This window comes from Trypanosoma brucei, chromosome 10 (genome assembly GCF_000210295.1).
Source record: "Trypanosoma brucei gambiense DAL972 chromosome 10, complete sequence".
NCBI lineage: Eukaryota > Euglenozoa > Kinetoplastea > Trypanosomatida > Trypanosomatidae > Trypanosoma > Trypanosoma brucei.
The window spans coordinates 1381888-1398160 of NC_026743.1; the positions used below are offsets into that span (position 1 = coordinate 1381888).

At 47.4% G+C, this 16273-nt stretch overlaps 8 protein-coding genes across 8 annotated transcripts; all 8 read right to left on the minus strand.

The window, feature by feature from the left end:
- Positions 1-688: 688 nt before the first annotated feature.
- On the minus strand, positions 689-2419 carry TbgDal_X7020 (amino acid tansporter, putative; the record flags this gene model as incomplete). The annotated part of the gene is made up of 1 exon (XM_011779578.1): positions 689-2419. The coding sequence occupies one exon, from the start codon at positions 2417-2419 to the stop codon at positions 689-691; it is 1731 nt and encodes a 576-aa protein (XP_011777880.1).
- A 628-nt stretch (positions 2420-3047) lies between these two features.
- TbgDal_X7030 (hypothetical protein, conserved) lies at positions 3048-4658 on the minus strand (the record flags this gene model as incomplete). The annotated part of the gene is made up of 1 exon (XM_011779579.1): positions 3048-4658. One exon carries the CDS (start codon positions 4656-4658, stop codon positions 3048-3050), a length of 1611 nt encoding a protein of 536 aa, XP_011777881.1.
- Positions 4659-5317: 659 nt separating this feature from the next.
- TbgDal_X7040 (hypothetical protein, conserved) lies at positions 5318-5743 on the minus strand (the record flags this gene model as incomplete). Its single annotated transcript, XM_011779580.1, has 1 exon — positions 5318-5743. The coding sequence occupies one exon, from the start codon at positions 5741-5743 to the stop codon at positions 5318-5320; it is 426 nt and encodes a 141-aa protein (XP_011777882.1).
- A 372-nt stretch (positions 5744-6115) lies between these two features.
- Positions 6116-6445, minus strand: TbgDal_X7050 (hypothetical protein, unlikely; the record flags this gene model as incomplete). Its single annotated transcript, XM_011779581.1, has 1 exon — positions 6116-6445. The coding sequence occupies one exon, from the start codon at positions 6443-6445 to the stop codon at positions 6116-6118; it is 330 nt and encodes a 109-aa protein (XP_011777883.1).
- A 1190-nt stretch (positions 6446-7635) lies between these two features.
- On the minus strand, positions 7636-8937 carry TbgDal_X7070 (hypothetical protein, conserved; the record flags this gene model as incomplete). Its single annotated transcript, XM_011779582.1, has 1 exon — positions 7636-8937. One exon carries the CDS (start codon positions 8935-8937, stop codon positions 7636-7638), a length of 1302 nt encoding a protein of 433 aa, XP_011777884.1.
- A 431-nt stretch (positions 8938-9368) lies between these two features.
- TbgDal_X7080 (hypothetical protein, conserved) lies at positions 9369-12377 on the minus strand (the record flags this gene model as incomplete). The annotated part of the gene is made up of 1 exon (XM_011779583.1): positions 9369-12377. The coding sequence occupies one exon, from the start codon at positions 12375-12377 to the stop codon at positions 9369-9371; it is 3009 nt and encodes a 1002-aa protein (XP_011777885.1).
- A 489-nt stretch (positions 12378-12866) lies between these two features.
- Positions 12867-14507, minus strand: TbgDal_X7090 (hypothetical protein, conserved; the record flags this gene model as incomplete). The annotated part of the gene is made up of 1 exon (XM_011779584.1): positions 12867-14507. One exon carries the CDS (start codon positions 14505-14507, stop codon positions 12867-12869), a length of 1641 nt encoding a protein of 546 aa, XP_011777886.1.
- A 945-nt stretch (positions 14508-15452) lies between these two features.
- Positions 15453-16058, minus strand: TbgDal_X7100 (translation elongation factor 1-beta, putative; the record flags this gene model as incomplete). The annotated part of the gene is made up of 1 exon (XM_011779585.1): positions 15453-16058. One exon carries the CDS (start codon positions 16056-16058, stop codon positions 15453-15455), a length of 606 nt encoding a protein of 201 aa, XP_011777887.1.
- Positions 16059-16273: the final 215 nt, after the last annotated feature.

Consider the following 16273-nt stretch of genomic DNA (forward strand, 5'->3'; position numbering starts at 1 on the left):
TTCTCTAACTCTATCACACTCCACTTCCATCATATTTGTAAATGTGATAAACGAACAACCGGCAACATAAACGAATATGCAAAATAATAATAAAACGAAATAAAACAGAGAACAGCCGTAAAGAAACGCACGATAATAACCGATCAATGTAACGACACGCAGCTGCACAAGAAGTAACTACCAATATTCACATTGTATTATACAACATGGCAGAGGGAGGTAAGTCATATGTTACCACATTCACCCGAGATTACACACATCACACCACTTCCCAAAACTCCTTTCGCGCGCTTTCATTCTTTTGTGCCACGCCATCACATTCCACAACACTATGGCTGCACGATTGCCTCGTGTTGTAAAAAGAAAAAAAATACGCGCGGGTCACTCATTCATGACACTTTCGAGGGAAAATAACGAACACAACATGTGAAAAGTGTTCATATTATCAAAGGGGCACATAAGTATACAAAGAAATCAACAAAGCGTACTTCGGTTTTGCGCGGAACTGATGAAGCGGTTGTATCCATGTGATAGGTAAATAAATAAATTAAATAAATCAAATAGTTGAATTGCGACCGTTTCTTACTCCCTACCTGCCAAAACAAATACATCATCTCCTCCTTTTCCCTTCCCCCCCAAACTCCACTACACAGTGCATCAAGCGTATCCTTAAGTGAGAACATTCTCGTTACTTTGATAGCATCGGGGCGAAAGTAAAATAAATTCCTGCTACCCACACAAAGAGACTAAAAATAATGTACGCGTACCACCTGCAGTCGAAGGGGTTATCGGGGAATGTACAAAATATTTTCATGTAGTCACAAAAAGAAAGTTCTGCGCTCACACCATCAACATCAGTACTGCTACGTGCATTTTCCACACGCTCGGTGAAAATGGCGAGGAGAGCGGGAAGCGTTACCATAAGGTGTATGCCAGTAAATGCCCCCAAGAAACCAGCGAAAAGGCTAACAGTCTCCGCACCAATACTTGCGGCGATGGCTCCAACAAAAATGTTAAAGGTTACGCGAACCATCACAAACATCGATTTCTCTCTGTGAAGCTCAATGCCCAACGCCCTGTCTAGTAACTGTATGGCTGGCACAAACTGGATAGGGTAGCCAAAAATGAGACTCAATCCGAGCAGCACTTGCATGAGCACCTTCATTGTGCTGGCTGGCATCGCGAGTACCACCGATGACTCCAACGCTTCCCCATAAGCTAAATAACCAAGAACACCAAAGAAAACATATAGTGCAACAATGGAGGCGTTAACGTACTTTACCACTTTTTCAAACTTCGGGTAGTCTTCGGGAGAAATGCTGTTTTCTACAGGAAGAACCACACCAATACCTTCTAGGGAAAACACGTGGCCCGAAATAAAGAGAAATATGCGCATTGTCGGCACAATTGCCCACACTTCAGGAGCCACACCGGTTGTTGAAAGGGAACACACCTCTTCGGCTGTTGCTCCCGCAAGAACCACCATAACAAACACCGCTGCAATCATTGACATGTACGCCAGGAAACCCAGGCGATGCGAAACAAAGGTCATGAATGTCACCACCACAATACTAATAAAAACGAACAGTTTGTACAAGTCATGACCGGTAAAGAACTCTGCAAACAGTGATGAGGCATACTGTATGTACACTACACAAAACCCAAACTGTGTAAACAACAGTGAAAACTTGGCAAAGTGCATCCACAACTTTCCCAATACATACTTTACCACGGCCGGGTAGGTACGTGCACCTGTGTGGCCAATAATTTGCTTGGCACGAATAAGAGCCAACACACAGTCAATGATTAACCATCCCATCAGCACAACAACTACCCCGCCCAGAGCATATCCGGCGTCTCGGTAATAAGCTGGAAGAAGAAAAACACCCGTACCCACATTTCCCTTGAATATGTGAAAGGCAGCACGACCCAGCGAGGTGTACGATTGTCCGCTGCTCGGGACGAAGGTGCCACTCCGAAAGGAGCACTCCAACGCGTCTGTTAATTGCGGTCCAAGAGAGTGTCTGTCCAACTCGTCACAATCCTGTACACTGCCATATGTGAAACGGGTAAATCCGTCACCAACTGATGCCAAATCACTACCCCTTGAAGAACTTGGCCCAACCCTTTCTTTAGCACACCCCGGCGTTAGTGGTTGATCGAGCGATTCACCACTAAAGCGTTCCCCGTGGAACACTTCTCGAGGGGTTGCAGTTATTTTCGGACTTTTGAGTGGTGGTGAAAGCGACAGACGCGAATCAGCGGGTTGGGTTTGCGACGGTGACGCCACAGTTCGTGCTGAGGCAGCGCCTGAAATAAGAGTTCCACTTCTGGAAATGTCGGCGCCTTCCCCTTCCGGTTGAAAAATGGCGTCAACGGGTACCTCATATGGGGGGTGAATACCCTCACGACTTGTCATTGTGCGAAGTAAGTTAAGTGTATTACAAAACTAAATAATAATAATAATCACTACTATCGTTGTTATCGTTATTTATTGCGATTATTGCGAAACCACCAGCCAGTTTATATAGGTATATTTGTGAGGTTTTTCCTCAAAGCTCCGCTACTGCTGCTACAACCTGAGCACGCTGTGGGCTACACCACCAACACAAGTACGCAGACACACAAACGAGCTGCAGCTACTACCAAAGAAATGAGGGAAAAAAGGAAAATACAGAACTTTAGCTCATTTCTGGGCAAGGAGCCAACACAAGTCGCATTCTCCTCATGTGAATGCCAAGTACTTTGGGAAGACGGAGGCGAAACAAAAGTGGTGTACCACTTAACCTTCTCGGCTTTTCTCTTTAACGCCTGCGCACCTTTTGTGTGATTTCATTTAGAAACATCTCAACCGATCTAATACATTAAGTGGGTTTTGGTGCAGAGGAATTGATCAAGATAGAGTGAGCCAAGGGAGCTGTGTTTTTAAAAAAAAAGGAGAGAGAAAACAAGACCAAAGCACAATAGTAACGACCACAGAAAACATGTTCTCTCCTTTACCTTTTTCTTACTATTCAACTTGCTACCCATGCCAACGTGCCCCAACCTCACAAAACTTTTGAGTGTGAAATCACCGCAGGAAGTGAAATCCGCAATGCTTCGAATGCCCTCGGATGTTGCAAGATGACCGCCCGACATGCCACATCGTTCCCAAACCCCCACAGAGCTTGGCTACCATCGAGAAGAATACGATCCACATCTTTGTGCTTGAGCATAATATCAACCAGTAGACCCGTGATGACGGAAACTCCTTTTGATCCACCACCCATGCCAACATCCCGCGACGTCACATACATGTTCACCGCCCTCGGGTTTTGGGCTATGAAACCAAGGAAACGCATGACAACCTCCATTAAAAGGACGTTATCCTTTCTCTCCTGCGCCAACCGCACAAGGTGTGCAATTACGCCTTGGCCGACAAGTATCTCAGCATTGCGAAGATTCGTCGCTATAAGGGAGTTAAAAAAGGCGAAGCCGAACTTCTGCAACATAACTGTTCCTTTAAATGTACGTAGCGTTGAGTGAACCAACGTCAGGGCACGCTCTTCGACGTCCCTTTCAAAATCTAGTTTGTCATTTCCCGAGCAGATGTTGTGCAAGAAGAGGGTAGCATGTTCTGCGATCTGTTCATTCTTCGGGAATTTTTCCATAGCATCAAGAATCATTCCAAGGGACTTTCCTCCACCGAGACACAGACGTATCAACTCTTCCGAGAAACTAATGTTCCACAGAGCTTTAATGCACGCAAACACCACTTCCTCGTCATCAATGAAGATATCCAATGCATTAAGAATTGCTTGTGCACCACCTTCTCTTACAAGTGTATTCAGAATCTCCCGCTGTGCCGCGTGCTCACACAGTTTCAGAATGGTTTCCCGAGTAATTGCACGACTCTTAAAGTTCGCGGTGATGGAAAGAATCCGTGTGATATCATTCTTGACGTACCATGTATTCCACACTTCCTCAAAAGTTTGGTTCCGATTGATGGACCACAATTGTTTGTTCGCAAAGAGGTGTTTAACAATGGCAGTTATGGACACCACATGATTGACGATGCCAGTGCGTGGATGGCGGACTTGCGACTGGAGTCCAATGAGCTGACCGCGGTCATTAAATGCTGGACAACCCGCAGTTCGCACATCCCTGGTCGTTTTGAGGTAAAACAAGTCATCACGGTGACGGAGCACCTCAACAAACCTCTTCATCACTAAAGGAGGATCCGCACTACCAGCAGCCGGCGCTATGTCCCCGACTTCCGGATCCGCCTTACCCGAGTCACTGCTCTCTGCGGGATGCTGCACGACCAAAATGATATCCCCTTCAGTCACAGGGGCCCATTGATCTTTCGTCAAGGGTATTGTGACGGGTACGACATTAAGAAGACCAGCCTCCTCACAGGCCACCAAGCAGTAGTCCATGTACTCGGGGTATGCTGCGGCAAAAAAGTACTTTTGCGGTAGCAATTTTACTTCAACAGGTTTCTTCTTGGTGCCCTCAAAGAAAATGGCGGTCAGTGAAGCGCACGCGTCAGCTGTTCCTACGACATGCGTGGAAGTAAGAAGCATCCCCGGTGAGACAAGAGTGGCTGTGCCCTTTTCCGGGATGCGACAAACGGCAGGAATATTGTGAACATTGCTAGTTGTAAGAATTGTGGCCATTTTGTTGTTGATGTTGTCTCACTTTCTTCTATCCTGCTTTTTCCCCCTAGAGTAAATGTCCAGTTTTGTTTTGCTTTTCTGTAGAATAGGTGCCTCCCGGCTATGTGCGGGAACGCAAAAAAAATAATAATAATAATAATGATAATAATAATAATAGAAGGATGGAAAAGGCAACTTGGATCAAACCAAGCAACAGGGGAGGAGAATAACAGGGGCGAAAGAAAATCCTTAGCAGCGATGACGGCACCCAACACCGGAAATTCCCCCCCCCCAATGTTTTCAACCGCATCCACATCCATCGCGGCCGCCACACCCAACACATGCTCGAGAAGAACTGTCATTTTGCCGGGGTCAGAAGAAAAGTAACTATATATATATATATATATATATGTCCAGAAAACTAACTTCAAACTGACTGCATTCCATACCGCCCAATCCATAAGAGGAGCTGTTGCCGTTTTTCAACATTTCCACTACCGTATCGCCCTGGGGTGTGATATCAAAGACATCACAACAGAACCGTACGGCTACCTAAGACGGGTATGAGCGCAGAGGCGTTTACAACGGGGAGTCAAACAACTGGGAAAAGATGACAACATCATAAAGTGAAGTAAATACAAAGGTAGAAGTCTATGGAAAACGTAACTTCGTTAACAAACCTAAAGTTGGTTTTCACACCACGGATACAAAGATGCACCAGAACGTCTAATTCCCTTCGCGGCCACCGCTATGCGGCGAAGCAGCAACCCTTCCTTTTGCATGAATTCCTCTCGACGCCGCAAAGCCGCAGTAATCCCACCCCAACACCTTTCCCCTCCCGCCTCCCTAAGGAGTGCCAATAAATGTTCATTCCTGCAATTGCGCGCATCACCATCACCATCACCATCACCATCACCAACAACGTGGCGCAACATGAAATCGTACTGCTCGAATGTCCATTTACCACCACTGGAAGCAACACGCTCGGACACAACACGTTGAAATGCAGTTGCCTCATCACACATCAGAAGCGTCCGCTGAAGGTGCTCCGTACATATAATCTCAACAACAGCGATATGACATTCAGCATTGGAAGGTCCCGCCATTATTTTTCAGTAACGTGGCAGTCACAACAACAAAAGAGAGTAAATTAATACAGAGGGGGGGGGCTCCACCACCTAATTCGTAGCAACATTGTATGTTCGTAGAAAGTAGTGATAAGGAAAAAAAAAGGAAGAAATATTATAAAAGGTCACGGAAGCGGGAGAAATAATTCACGTTGAGGTATAAAACACTTCACAGAATGATATCATGAGGGTTCCGTGGAAAAAAAAAAAGCATAGTCCACCGAGGAAAAACACGAACAAGTAAGCATAATCGGCACCAACGCCACCGTTATTGTTGTGATTTTTCTTTTCTCCCCCTCCATTTCATATTGGTACTCCCTTCCTCCACCTTCTTCGTTACTGAAATTCACATTATTTAATAATATGATTAGTGGACCTGAGTAGTATTTTTAAAGGAAAGCAAGATGAACAGATCGAAAAGTATAAAAAAAAAAGGAAAAAGAAGAAAAGGGGAGAAAAAGAAGAAAAAAAGCGAAGGAAGGGGGAAAAGAAGGGTTCCCTGCGAAAAAAAAAAGAAGAATGAGTGACACCAATCAACAGCAATAACCTGTTCAATTTAGGAGCACAGAGTGGAGAGGTTACACGAGTTTTCCACTCCATTCCTTTCCTTATTATTTTTTTTTCTGCCGCGAGCCGTGCGTCAACGCCATGATCACGTGTTACTGCATCGTCAGGGACCATTGCATCCACGAAAAGAAAGGAAATGAAGCGACTTTTTCGTCGAAAAGTTGATTTTAAACCCTCCTTTCTCCCCTTCTATTCAATTTTGATTCCCTTTCCTCTGTTTTTTTTTTCAAATTCCTTACCTTTTTTTTCGTTTTTGTTGCTGACGTCGCTTTCACTCTTCTTCAAAGTAAGTTAAAATGGCAACTAATACGTACCAAAGAGGAAGCAACGTTGAGCGAGTTTCAAAATATTTTTGTTTTTTTTTTTTTTATTCCAAGCAATTTTACATTCTTTTCCTCCCCACACCTTTGTTTTCCCCTTCACCTCCCCAAAGTCTGCTTTTCTTTTCCTTTTCCTTCCCGCACATCTGGCCTGTCGGAGTTGAGTCCATCGTGACTCCTCTTTTTTTCCCCTCCCTGCACTTGCGCATTCACTGGTAAACAGTGATTAAATATTTTTATAAAAACCCCTGGTATATATAACTTCTTCATACACATTGATGTTTCCCACAAACACACAAACACAAACACACACACACAAACGCACACACACACACACTTCCCTCATTTACCAATTCCTCAATATGCAGAATTTGCAGCACGCAGTCCTTTCCTTTTTTTTCTTTTTTACAGCATGTAAGAGGACATATAAGATGGCTATGTCCACGGCCACGTGGATGCGTTTTAGTGAGAAAGCAAAAGTAAAGGGACAATGTTAGACCGGTTGATTTGACGAAATGAAGAAACACTTAAAGTGTTCACGAGGCGATCCCGTTTCCACCTTCCACTGGATTCCCCCACCTTTTCCCCTGTTAAAATGCAACCCCAAAACCGTAGCATATTAAACTTCTCCAATACAAGTTTCACTTTGGCTCCTCCTAAAGCATCCACTTTCACCACCCTGCCACTTACCTAATCCCATTTGCGAAACGTAACTCATTTCATCACTTCTTTTTTTTTCCCCCCCTTTTCTCCACGCAAACCCAATACCCATTTTTTAAAAAAAAGAAAAAATTATAGAGAATCACCACCAACCCCACGTTGTTAAATGTTAATTTTGCCGATTCTCCTGCATCGAAACTCTCCAGCGGCAACTGGAAGTTTTTTTTTTCTGTTTGCTGCTTCTCAGTCACTGCTGGGAGATCTTGTTTGGTAAGTTCAGATTAGAAACGACATAATACTCCACATTTGTATTTACAGAAGGAATTATTTCTTTGTTTCATCAAGAATGTCGTTGCGCAAACGTTGTGCAAGATCCAATGTCATATGCCTCTCCACTCTGCCAACAGAGCTATCAGCAGGGTTGGTTGTCTTTGTGTTCATGTAGTTTCTTAACTCTTCCTCACGGGTTTCTCTGTTTTTCTGCAGAATCAATTCCCTCTGCTTCCGCATATGCTCTGCACGACGTGCCAATTCCTCGTCCTCGACTTTTGAAGAAGCAGCACCAGCACCGGCAGCACCCCCACCTGCAGATGATGCTCCTGCAATCCCTTTCGCCATCGTGGCCTCAAGTTGCTTGAAGGACGGTTGGTGCGTAGGCAACTTCGAGAAGCCAAACTTTTTTCCAGAATCCGCACCGTGATCGGTATGAAGGCTTGGCATGATTGGGCGACCCCGGGAAAGTGGCCCTGGGGGAACGGCAGGAGGTGCTGTGGGGGCCTTCGCAGCAGTGGCGGCAGGTTTGCTCTCGGCGGGCGCCTTCGCTGGTGCTGGTGCCGGTGCCTCCTTCTTTGGAGCAACTGGAGTGGGTTCCACAACCATGGTTGCCGTAAGACGCTGCAGCATCGCCTGCTGGCGCACCTCGAGTGCGCGCTCCTCCAACTTAACAATAGTTTTTTCCTTTTCCTCCTCCGCAGCTGTTAATTTTTTCAACTTGGTTTCTTCAGCCGCAGCTTTTCCAACCACTTTGGCCTCCTCCACGGCCTCCTGGCTGATTTTCTCGAACGTGTTGCGGGCCCGCTCGTGCTCAGCAGCAATAGATAGGGCGAGTGCCTCCTGTAGCTGCAGATCCTCCAACTCCATTAGACGGCGGGTCTTCTCCTCATCGTTAAGAGAAGCCTCGATAGCGAGCCTCATCGCCTCCTCCTCATCATTTGCAGTTTTTGCACCACTGTTCTCACGTTTTTGACTGATTTCACACTGAGCAAGGATGTCGAGCTCGATGTTGCGTCGCACCATCATCTTGTGGAAGGTGGGGAAATCCTCGATATAGAAGATTTCCTGCATGAACTTCTTGCCAAGCCTGTTCGTCTGGCTCGCGGTGTCCATGGAGTTCACCACAGCATTCAGCGCGTCCTCTAGCGTTATGCCTAGCTCCTTCACGTATTTAGAAAGAATGTCATCGGTAATTTTTCGAAATTGCATGTGTACCTCTGTCTGCTCGACCTTCATCTCTTCATCGTCCGTGAAGAGGGCACACCTCTCGTCAATGAAGTTGTCAACGGGGGTACGCCACATTGGCGAATGCGTGAACTGTAAAATGGATTCTAAGATGCCTCTCTCGTCCATTGCAGCAAGCTTACCCCTTTAATGTGTGTATTTCTCTTTTTTTTTTTTTTTGGAGCTTCGTATGTACGTATATTCACGTCAAAACGCTACTCAATATTTCTCTTTGTTAAATTTTGCTTCCTCAAAATTCCTTTATATTTTCTGAGATCGCTTCAATTTCGCCGGTAGATACGTGTACAAGCTTGGTTCGAGCTTTTCACCACATATCGCCGTGGGGTTATAAAGAAAAATATATCGAAAGGTCGCGGAAGAATAGGGGAAAAGTATACGACGGTTGAGAGGGAGGAAATTAATTCCGCGCTTTACCAGGGTCAAACAGAACAAGTGCGTTCACCACCTCCATTACCAGAAAGAAAAAAAAAACGACCCACACGACTGACAACACGGTTAGAACTTCGGACGCTGGACTTAATAGATAGATTTAATGAAATCTATTTGTCGCATTTGGCAATGCCACAATCAACACAAACATCGGCTTCGTCAAGATTCTTTGCTTCACAGTTACTGCAAATCCAAGAGGGGATGCTTTCGCACCACTCACCGTTGATGACATCCACAGTCTCGTCAAGTTCTTCACAACCCAAATCCCCTGCACACCATTCCTCGGCATCGCTCACTAGACAGCTTTCTGGCGCAGATGTTTCAGTGCCGCTGCCCTCCTCGCTGCATTGCAACAAGCACTCCACGGTATCTCCTTCCTCTTGAGAAGTGTCAAGTGTTTTAGGTCCATAACAACAAACACTCGAATCAATTGGCTGAAAAGAAACCCCACAGACATCTTTTGTGATCATGTTGGCAACTACACTACCCCTGTGATCGGTGGCGGTAAACGGGGAGAGCGTTCCTGGGATGAATGAGTCGTCTCTGGGGCCAACACCGGCAGGTGTTGGCGAGATGCAGCCGTTTTCCCGTGTTCCTTCGGCTACAGAAAGGGAATCGACAGCGCCCCTCACCAGGGGGTGGAGTCCTGAGCTGGAGACGAGCGAGCCAACATCATTGATAACCTCGGACATAACCGCCCCACAGTGTTCACAGCGCTCTTTCTCATCCAAAAAAGTTAGCCGGAAGCACGCGCGACAGCTGGTATGTGTGCGCATATTTCCCAACCTACGCGCATTGCCGCATTCCAAGCAAGCTGGTACCGAATAGGCATTTGCCACACCGCAACTGCGGCACTGCCATCTGCTAGGTATCTCCAAACTCCGCTCCGTTCGGTCCGAGTTGCACCGCGGGCATTGCTTACGTTCCTTCAACGCACCACCTGAAGCCACAGCCGTACTGCACACATCACACACCCACGTAATCTCGTCCATATTGAACCGCCGTGGTTCCCCACATCCGGTGCAGCGGCGAGAATTTTTTCCATTCTGACCGTAGCCACACTTCTCACAGTGCCAATCATCCGACACCAAACGTGCCCGGCAGCGAAAACAGCTCTTTCGAAGGAAGTTGTTTGGCACTGAGCAATGTGGGCAAACAACAACCTCAAGTTTTTTCTTGACGGAACCGCAGGACGAACAGCGACTGTCACCAGACTGCTGGCATTTCGACCCGCACTGTCCACAAACCCAATGCCGCGGATGGGCGCTCCCACAGTAATCACACTGAAATACATCAGCTTCGTTCCGCCTGCGGCACATATAGCAACGCCATGGTTTTACCGCTTGCGGAGCTGCGCCACAACCCAAACAGCGAGCGCGTTCATCCCTATTGGTGCTGCAGCAAGCACTGCACCGCCAGTAGCCAAAAGGAGCCTCGCGGGTTACGCCACAGCAAGACGTCACCGTCGGGCCCAGCAGATTTCTGCAGTAGGGACAACGCCACTCGCCCGTTTCGGTAGTGTTGACGCTGAAAGGGATAAATGTGTCAGAGAACTTTGTTTCCGTTACTTCAGCACCATCCCCACCCAAATGTTTTCCTCCGCCCACAGTAGCTTGGTCAGTTTTGCACTGCCCCTCATTCGGCAGCACAGTCCCGGTTTCGGTCAAACAAGACGCTGTGCCTTTTGTCTCACTTGTCAATGAATCCGCAGCAATGGATTTTGGCGGCTCTCTAGAGTCCACAACAACCCTCGGTTTCAGACATATATCACAAAAACCAACGTTGCGTCGTTGAAGAACGTTGCATTCCGTACACCACCAGGTGCCGCGCTCCGCAGCCTTAACTCTAGCAGCAGTTGCAGCACAGTCTTCCATGACAGCGGAATCCCTGGTATTTTTCTCATCTCCAAGGGAAAGCTGGACTTGCTCCCGGTGGTTATTGTGCTGCTCACTCTCCGCTTTGGTCCCGTCATGTGCTTCTCCGGTGCATTCAACCGACGGTCCCACCTTTCCTTCACCAGCATCCTCGGCCACGTCGTTGGTTGTTGGCGGTGTTCCGCCTCGATTATTGGGTTGAGCGCAATTTTCATCCTCCACTGCGGAGTTTGCGGCACTTTTATCTTCTGGAGCGAGACCACTCTCAACCTTTAACTGCAACTTCCGAACACTGTTCATCATCCCCAATGGTGTCATGCACATGAAGCACATTTCCCACTGCACGTCGTTCCGTTGGCGGCAGCTCGGACAGAGAACCGTAGAGTCGGACACGAGCCTCCGGCGGACGGAATGACAGTTTCGACACTCTGTGAAGAATATTGAGTTCTTGTCGTGTCCGCAACTGGAACAAGACCAACGAAAAGGGCGGTCGGCGTAACACGTGGCACACTGCACGGACCCGCGAGAGTTGATATGGCAACATGAAGGACAATACCACTCTCTGATCCCCGGAAAAGGGTCACCACAGCTCTCGCAAGAAAATTTGCTTCGGTTCGTTGCATCGGCGGGGCACGGGTTGTTATTATGCCCGCAGGAGTGGCACGTCCATATGGCCGGAAAGAGTGGTAGGTGCCGTGCTGGTGCTGTATTGTGCTTACAAGATTCTAAACTGCTCTGCTTACAGGATCTACATGTCCTGCGCCCGATAAAGTTGTAGGTGCGGCAACCACAACACATCCATTCTAGTGCCGCCTCACCCACGAGTTTTGCGCCGTCCTTTAACCGCTTTGTGTGAATTGCCTGACGTATGTGCGAATACTTTGCGAGGTGATTGTTTGCGCGCCTTGTGGGAGTGATAGGCGAACTGCTAGGCAATGACTCCGCAGATTCCCCTTCTACAAACATGGCGTCAGCTAATGTGTTATCCTCCGCGGCAGTTACTTCAACACCGCCTTCCAGATGAGCACGCACCAGTTCCTGAGACTCAATTACGCCGGTGCTAACCCATGCCGTAACAGTTGATTGTGTTGGCGCACTCACATCTTGCACCAAGAGGCGTGCCAACTGCTCCTCATCTTCCAAATCCTCGTCCCGTAAAGTGTGCAGAAACTTTCTTCCCGCCATGTGTCGCGACGACCCTCGCAAGGCCGTCTTCAAGAGCCCTAGGATTGGTGGGCGCCACATGTGTACCACCCTCGCAATCACCTAATAAGCGTAGTAAAGGGCAATAACAAAATCAACACGGGAAAGGGACGGAGAAGTGAGACGGTCCCCAAGAAGAGTAACGGTGAGAGCACAAAATGAAAGTCTAAAGATACAGGAACACTGAGATGAGAGGTAAATAGTCATCGTTAGAAAATTTCGACATTATGTGTGAACTAAAATTCCCCGCTAAGCCGTGGCGATCCGTAACGATGTCACTTTGATAAGATCCAATTCGAAAACGAAAGGAAGAAGAAATCACTACCCCCATCAGTGATGTAACACGAACATGCACCTTTTTACCACGGAAGCTACGAAAAGAAAAAAAATTAAGTAGGTCGCTTTCCGGCAGTAGGTAAAAGACCAATATGAAATAGCGACGGTGCGAGAATCTGTGACAACGTCTATCCAGCGTGATAGTTATTTGCCGCTGTTATAGCAAGCAAAGTTAAATAAACGAATAGGAATGTCTCAAATTTTGACGGGCTTCCGCACAAAAGCACGCCGCGGGGCAACCGCTACCGTCTTCGTTGCTCCACATTTGTGGCACTCCTGTCTGTTCTTAAAGTTCTTGGAAAAGCACTTGCCGCAAGTCCAATCATCCGTCTTTTTGTTCCACACGTTTACTTGACCTTCCGCTACGTTGCCGTCGGACGTCTGTTGGAAACCTTCCTTCTCAAAGTGGGGCGCAGAGTCGTCTTCTGACCACGTGGTAGCACCTGACTCTGAAGATGCCCGACCGCATTGCCAACAACTTGCACGAGTGCGGAAGTTGCTCGCCTGACAGTGGCGGCAGAACCAGTTATTGTGGCTCACACTTAGGCCGGCGCCCCCGTCAAAACCCCCATCGCCCCCACCTGCACCACCGTTGTAAGAAGCGTCTGCTGTACTTCGTGCAGCTCCGCATTGGTAACATGAAGTTCTGGACGCAAAATTAAGACCTTGACACTCCCCACAGTTCCAATCCTGTCTAAACGGCATCCGGCGGCGATTAGCCGAAAATCCAGCACGTCCGGCATTCTGCGATGGTGTTTGCACGTCTCGAGCCTCCTTCGGTTCTGTCGGGGGCCTTGCTTTGTTACAAGCTCTACAACTTCGCTCATAAATACATGTAGCTGTTCTGCAGTCGGAGCATACCCAAGATATAGAAATGGTAACACGGCAATTAAAGCACCTAGCGCGAGTCATGTGATTCACTGCACCGCAGTGGCAGCACTCCCATTCTGTTGGCTCTATGTGTTTGCCGCACCCCGTGCAACATTCCTCATCCCCAGAATTGATGACGGCGCAACTGGGTTCTCGACACATCCAATCGAATCCAGGAGGCCCTGAAGGAGCTCCCGGTGAGGAAGCGGGGTGCGGTTTCCTCAATATGCGCGAATGCTTAGTTCCCTGAGGCGTAGGCGCGAAAGGTTTCACCTCGGGAATGTCAAACATTGTGCGTGGTGCCGGTGGAACTCCCTGTTTCAATGCTGCCGGTAACTCCGAAGCACCGGCCATCTCATCACCGAACTGTTCATCGGCATCCTTCGCGGAAAGGGCATCGAACCGCTCCTGAGTCTCTCGAAGGCGCTCGGATCGCTCCTGCTGTATTCTCAATGCCTCAGCTTCAGTCATTGTCATGGGGGCCATATCATAACCGCAGAAACCACAACAACTATTATCATCCAAGTCGTCGATGCGATTGTTCTTCTCACAGGCCGCGCACATCCAAAACTCGCTGCTTTTTTCCGCTGGTGCAGCGCACTTGTGACATTTCTTTACCCCCTTGTGGTTTCGGGTGCTGCACTCAACGCATAACCAGCCCTTAAGGTTCGGCTTCACCTCCCCACACGATTCGCAGTGGGTTGCACCGGGTGCATTCACGTGTCGGCACTCTTCCTTCACACACATCCACGTCCGGTTTGTCCTAACTGCCCATGATTGTAGAAGCGCGGCGGTTGGCATGCAGAAACCTGCAACCTGCGTCGCGTAGGCTGGACAGTATGCAGTTCGCCCAGCGCATGGGGCGCAAAAACAAACGGCACCGCCGCAGCTGGAATTAGATCGTCCCACATTTAACAGAGGCGCTAGTGGTGCACGTATGTAGCGCTTCATGGAATGTAAATACATCACCCCTTCCTTAAATGTTTTTTTTGGAGGTGATTCAGTCTTCAAAATCCTCCCACTCAACGGGTGCCAACCCTACTGATTTCCCTTATGTTTAGATAACAGTTTCACGTTAGAGCGGGTAGTTTCTCCCCTAACATTCTGAGTCCCAAATGTTTTGCGTTTGCGGAAGGAAGTTAGTAATGAAGAGTGATGAAGGGGAAAACCCAAGGAAAACGAGAGTTTAATAGCACGCGGGGTACACAGAAAACAGCTGCAAGTTATAAACACCTCAGTCACTGCATCGAAACCCGAACAACGATTGGGTCGCTTTCGCTGTTGCTGGTCGTTTCTTCTTTTTCCCCTGCTTAAATGGCGGAAAATACGCCTTACTAGTCATGTTACGTTCTTCTTTTATGGCGTTGGCATCTCCATAACTTTTGCATTTTTTAATCTCTTTTTTCTGGTCTTGTTTTCTTAATTTACCGCTGGCGAATGGGAAAGTAGGGGCCGTAAAAGGCTATAGTAATCATCGTACTCCCGTTTCCTCTTAGGCTCAGAAATTCTCCCCTTCATAATCTCATATTTCCCTTCCTTTCCTCTCATATTTCTTTTTTTATAAATATAAATATATAAATATATATATATAAATAAATAAATAAATATATATATATATATATATATATAATTATTATTATTGTTGATTTACGGTTGAGGAGGCTGCGGCAAAAGGTCGTTGAGATGATGAAGGTGTTTGGCAATAGCGACGATCTGAGTTGGGGGGGGGGAAATCGGGGTACTGCACAACCTCCTCCACTCGTAACGTTTGCTATCAATCAGTACACCGCTTGCCATAACTCGCCACATTCCAAACGACCCCGTCCAAATGTCTGACAAGAACAAAGGGTGAAAAATACTTCTGTCCCTCCCCAACACCGTGCTCATGGAATCGCCTCGAGAGGATTTGACTTAGATCTTGTTCCAAGCAACAATATCCATCGACTGAACATCATCCCCGAAAGACATGATCATCTCTTCCAGGTCATCTCCAGATACCTTATCGTCCTCGATGACAACCAACTGTTGCAGTTTCTTAACTCCGAACGCAATGGGCACCAGTTTGTGGTCACCCCACAGTAGACCATCTCTCTTAATTGCGTGGAGTTTCTGTGCGAGTCCATCTAAGTCCACTGTGTCATCCCACGGCTTGATGTCAAACAGGATTGATGATTTTGCAATGATCACCTTCTTGGAGCTCTTTGCTGCAGCATCCTTCTTCTTCTTGGCCTCCAGGGCCGCAAGTTCCTCTTCAGTGGCCTCACCAAAAAGATCGATATCATCATCATCACCGGCAGCAGCTTTGGTCGTCGCGGACGTCTTTGATGCGGTTGCTCCTTTCGTCAGCTGGACGCGTTCCGCCTGATAATAAGCCGCCATGCGAGCAGCCCATTGAATCACAGCGGTATTAGAACCAAACATCTCACTGAAGATGCGAGCGTCTTCTTTACTCGGTGTGAACCCCGAGACGTATGGTTGTGCGCTCAGGCGACCATTGATTTCCTTTAGCGATGACATCGTCTTCGTACCTGTTTGTATCTCGTAGTAAGTCTTCGATAGTTATACTTCCTTTATAAAAGGATAATAATCGTCAAGAGAAAGTACTCAAAAAAAAAAAAAAAGACAATTCGTTGACCACGCTAGGCATGCAAATATGGAGGCAGCTCACAAAGCAAAAATTTGTATTAAACTCAAACTACTGAATGAAAAGTTAGAAAAGTTTTCAATGTCCC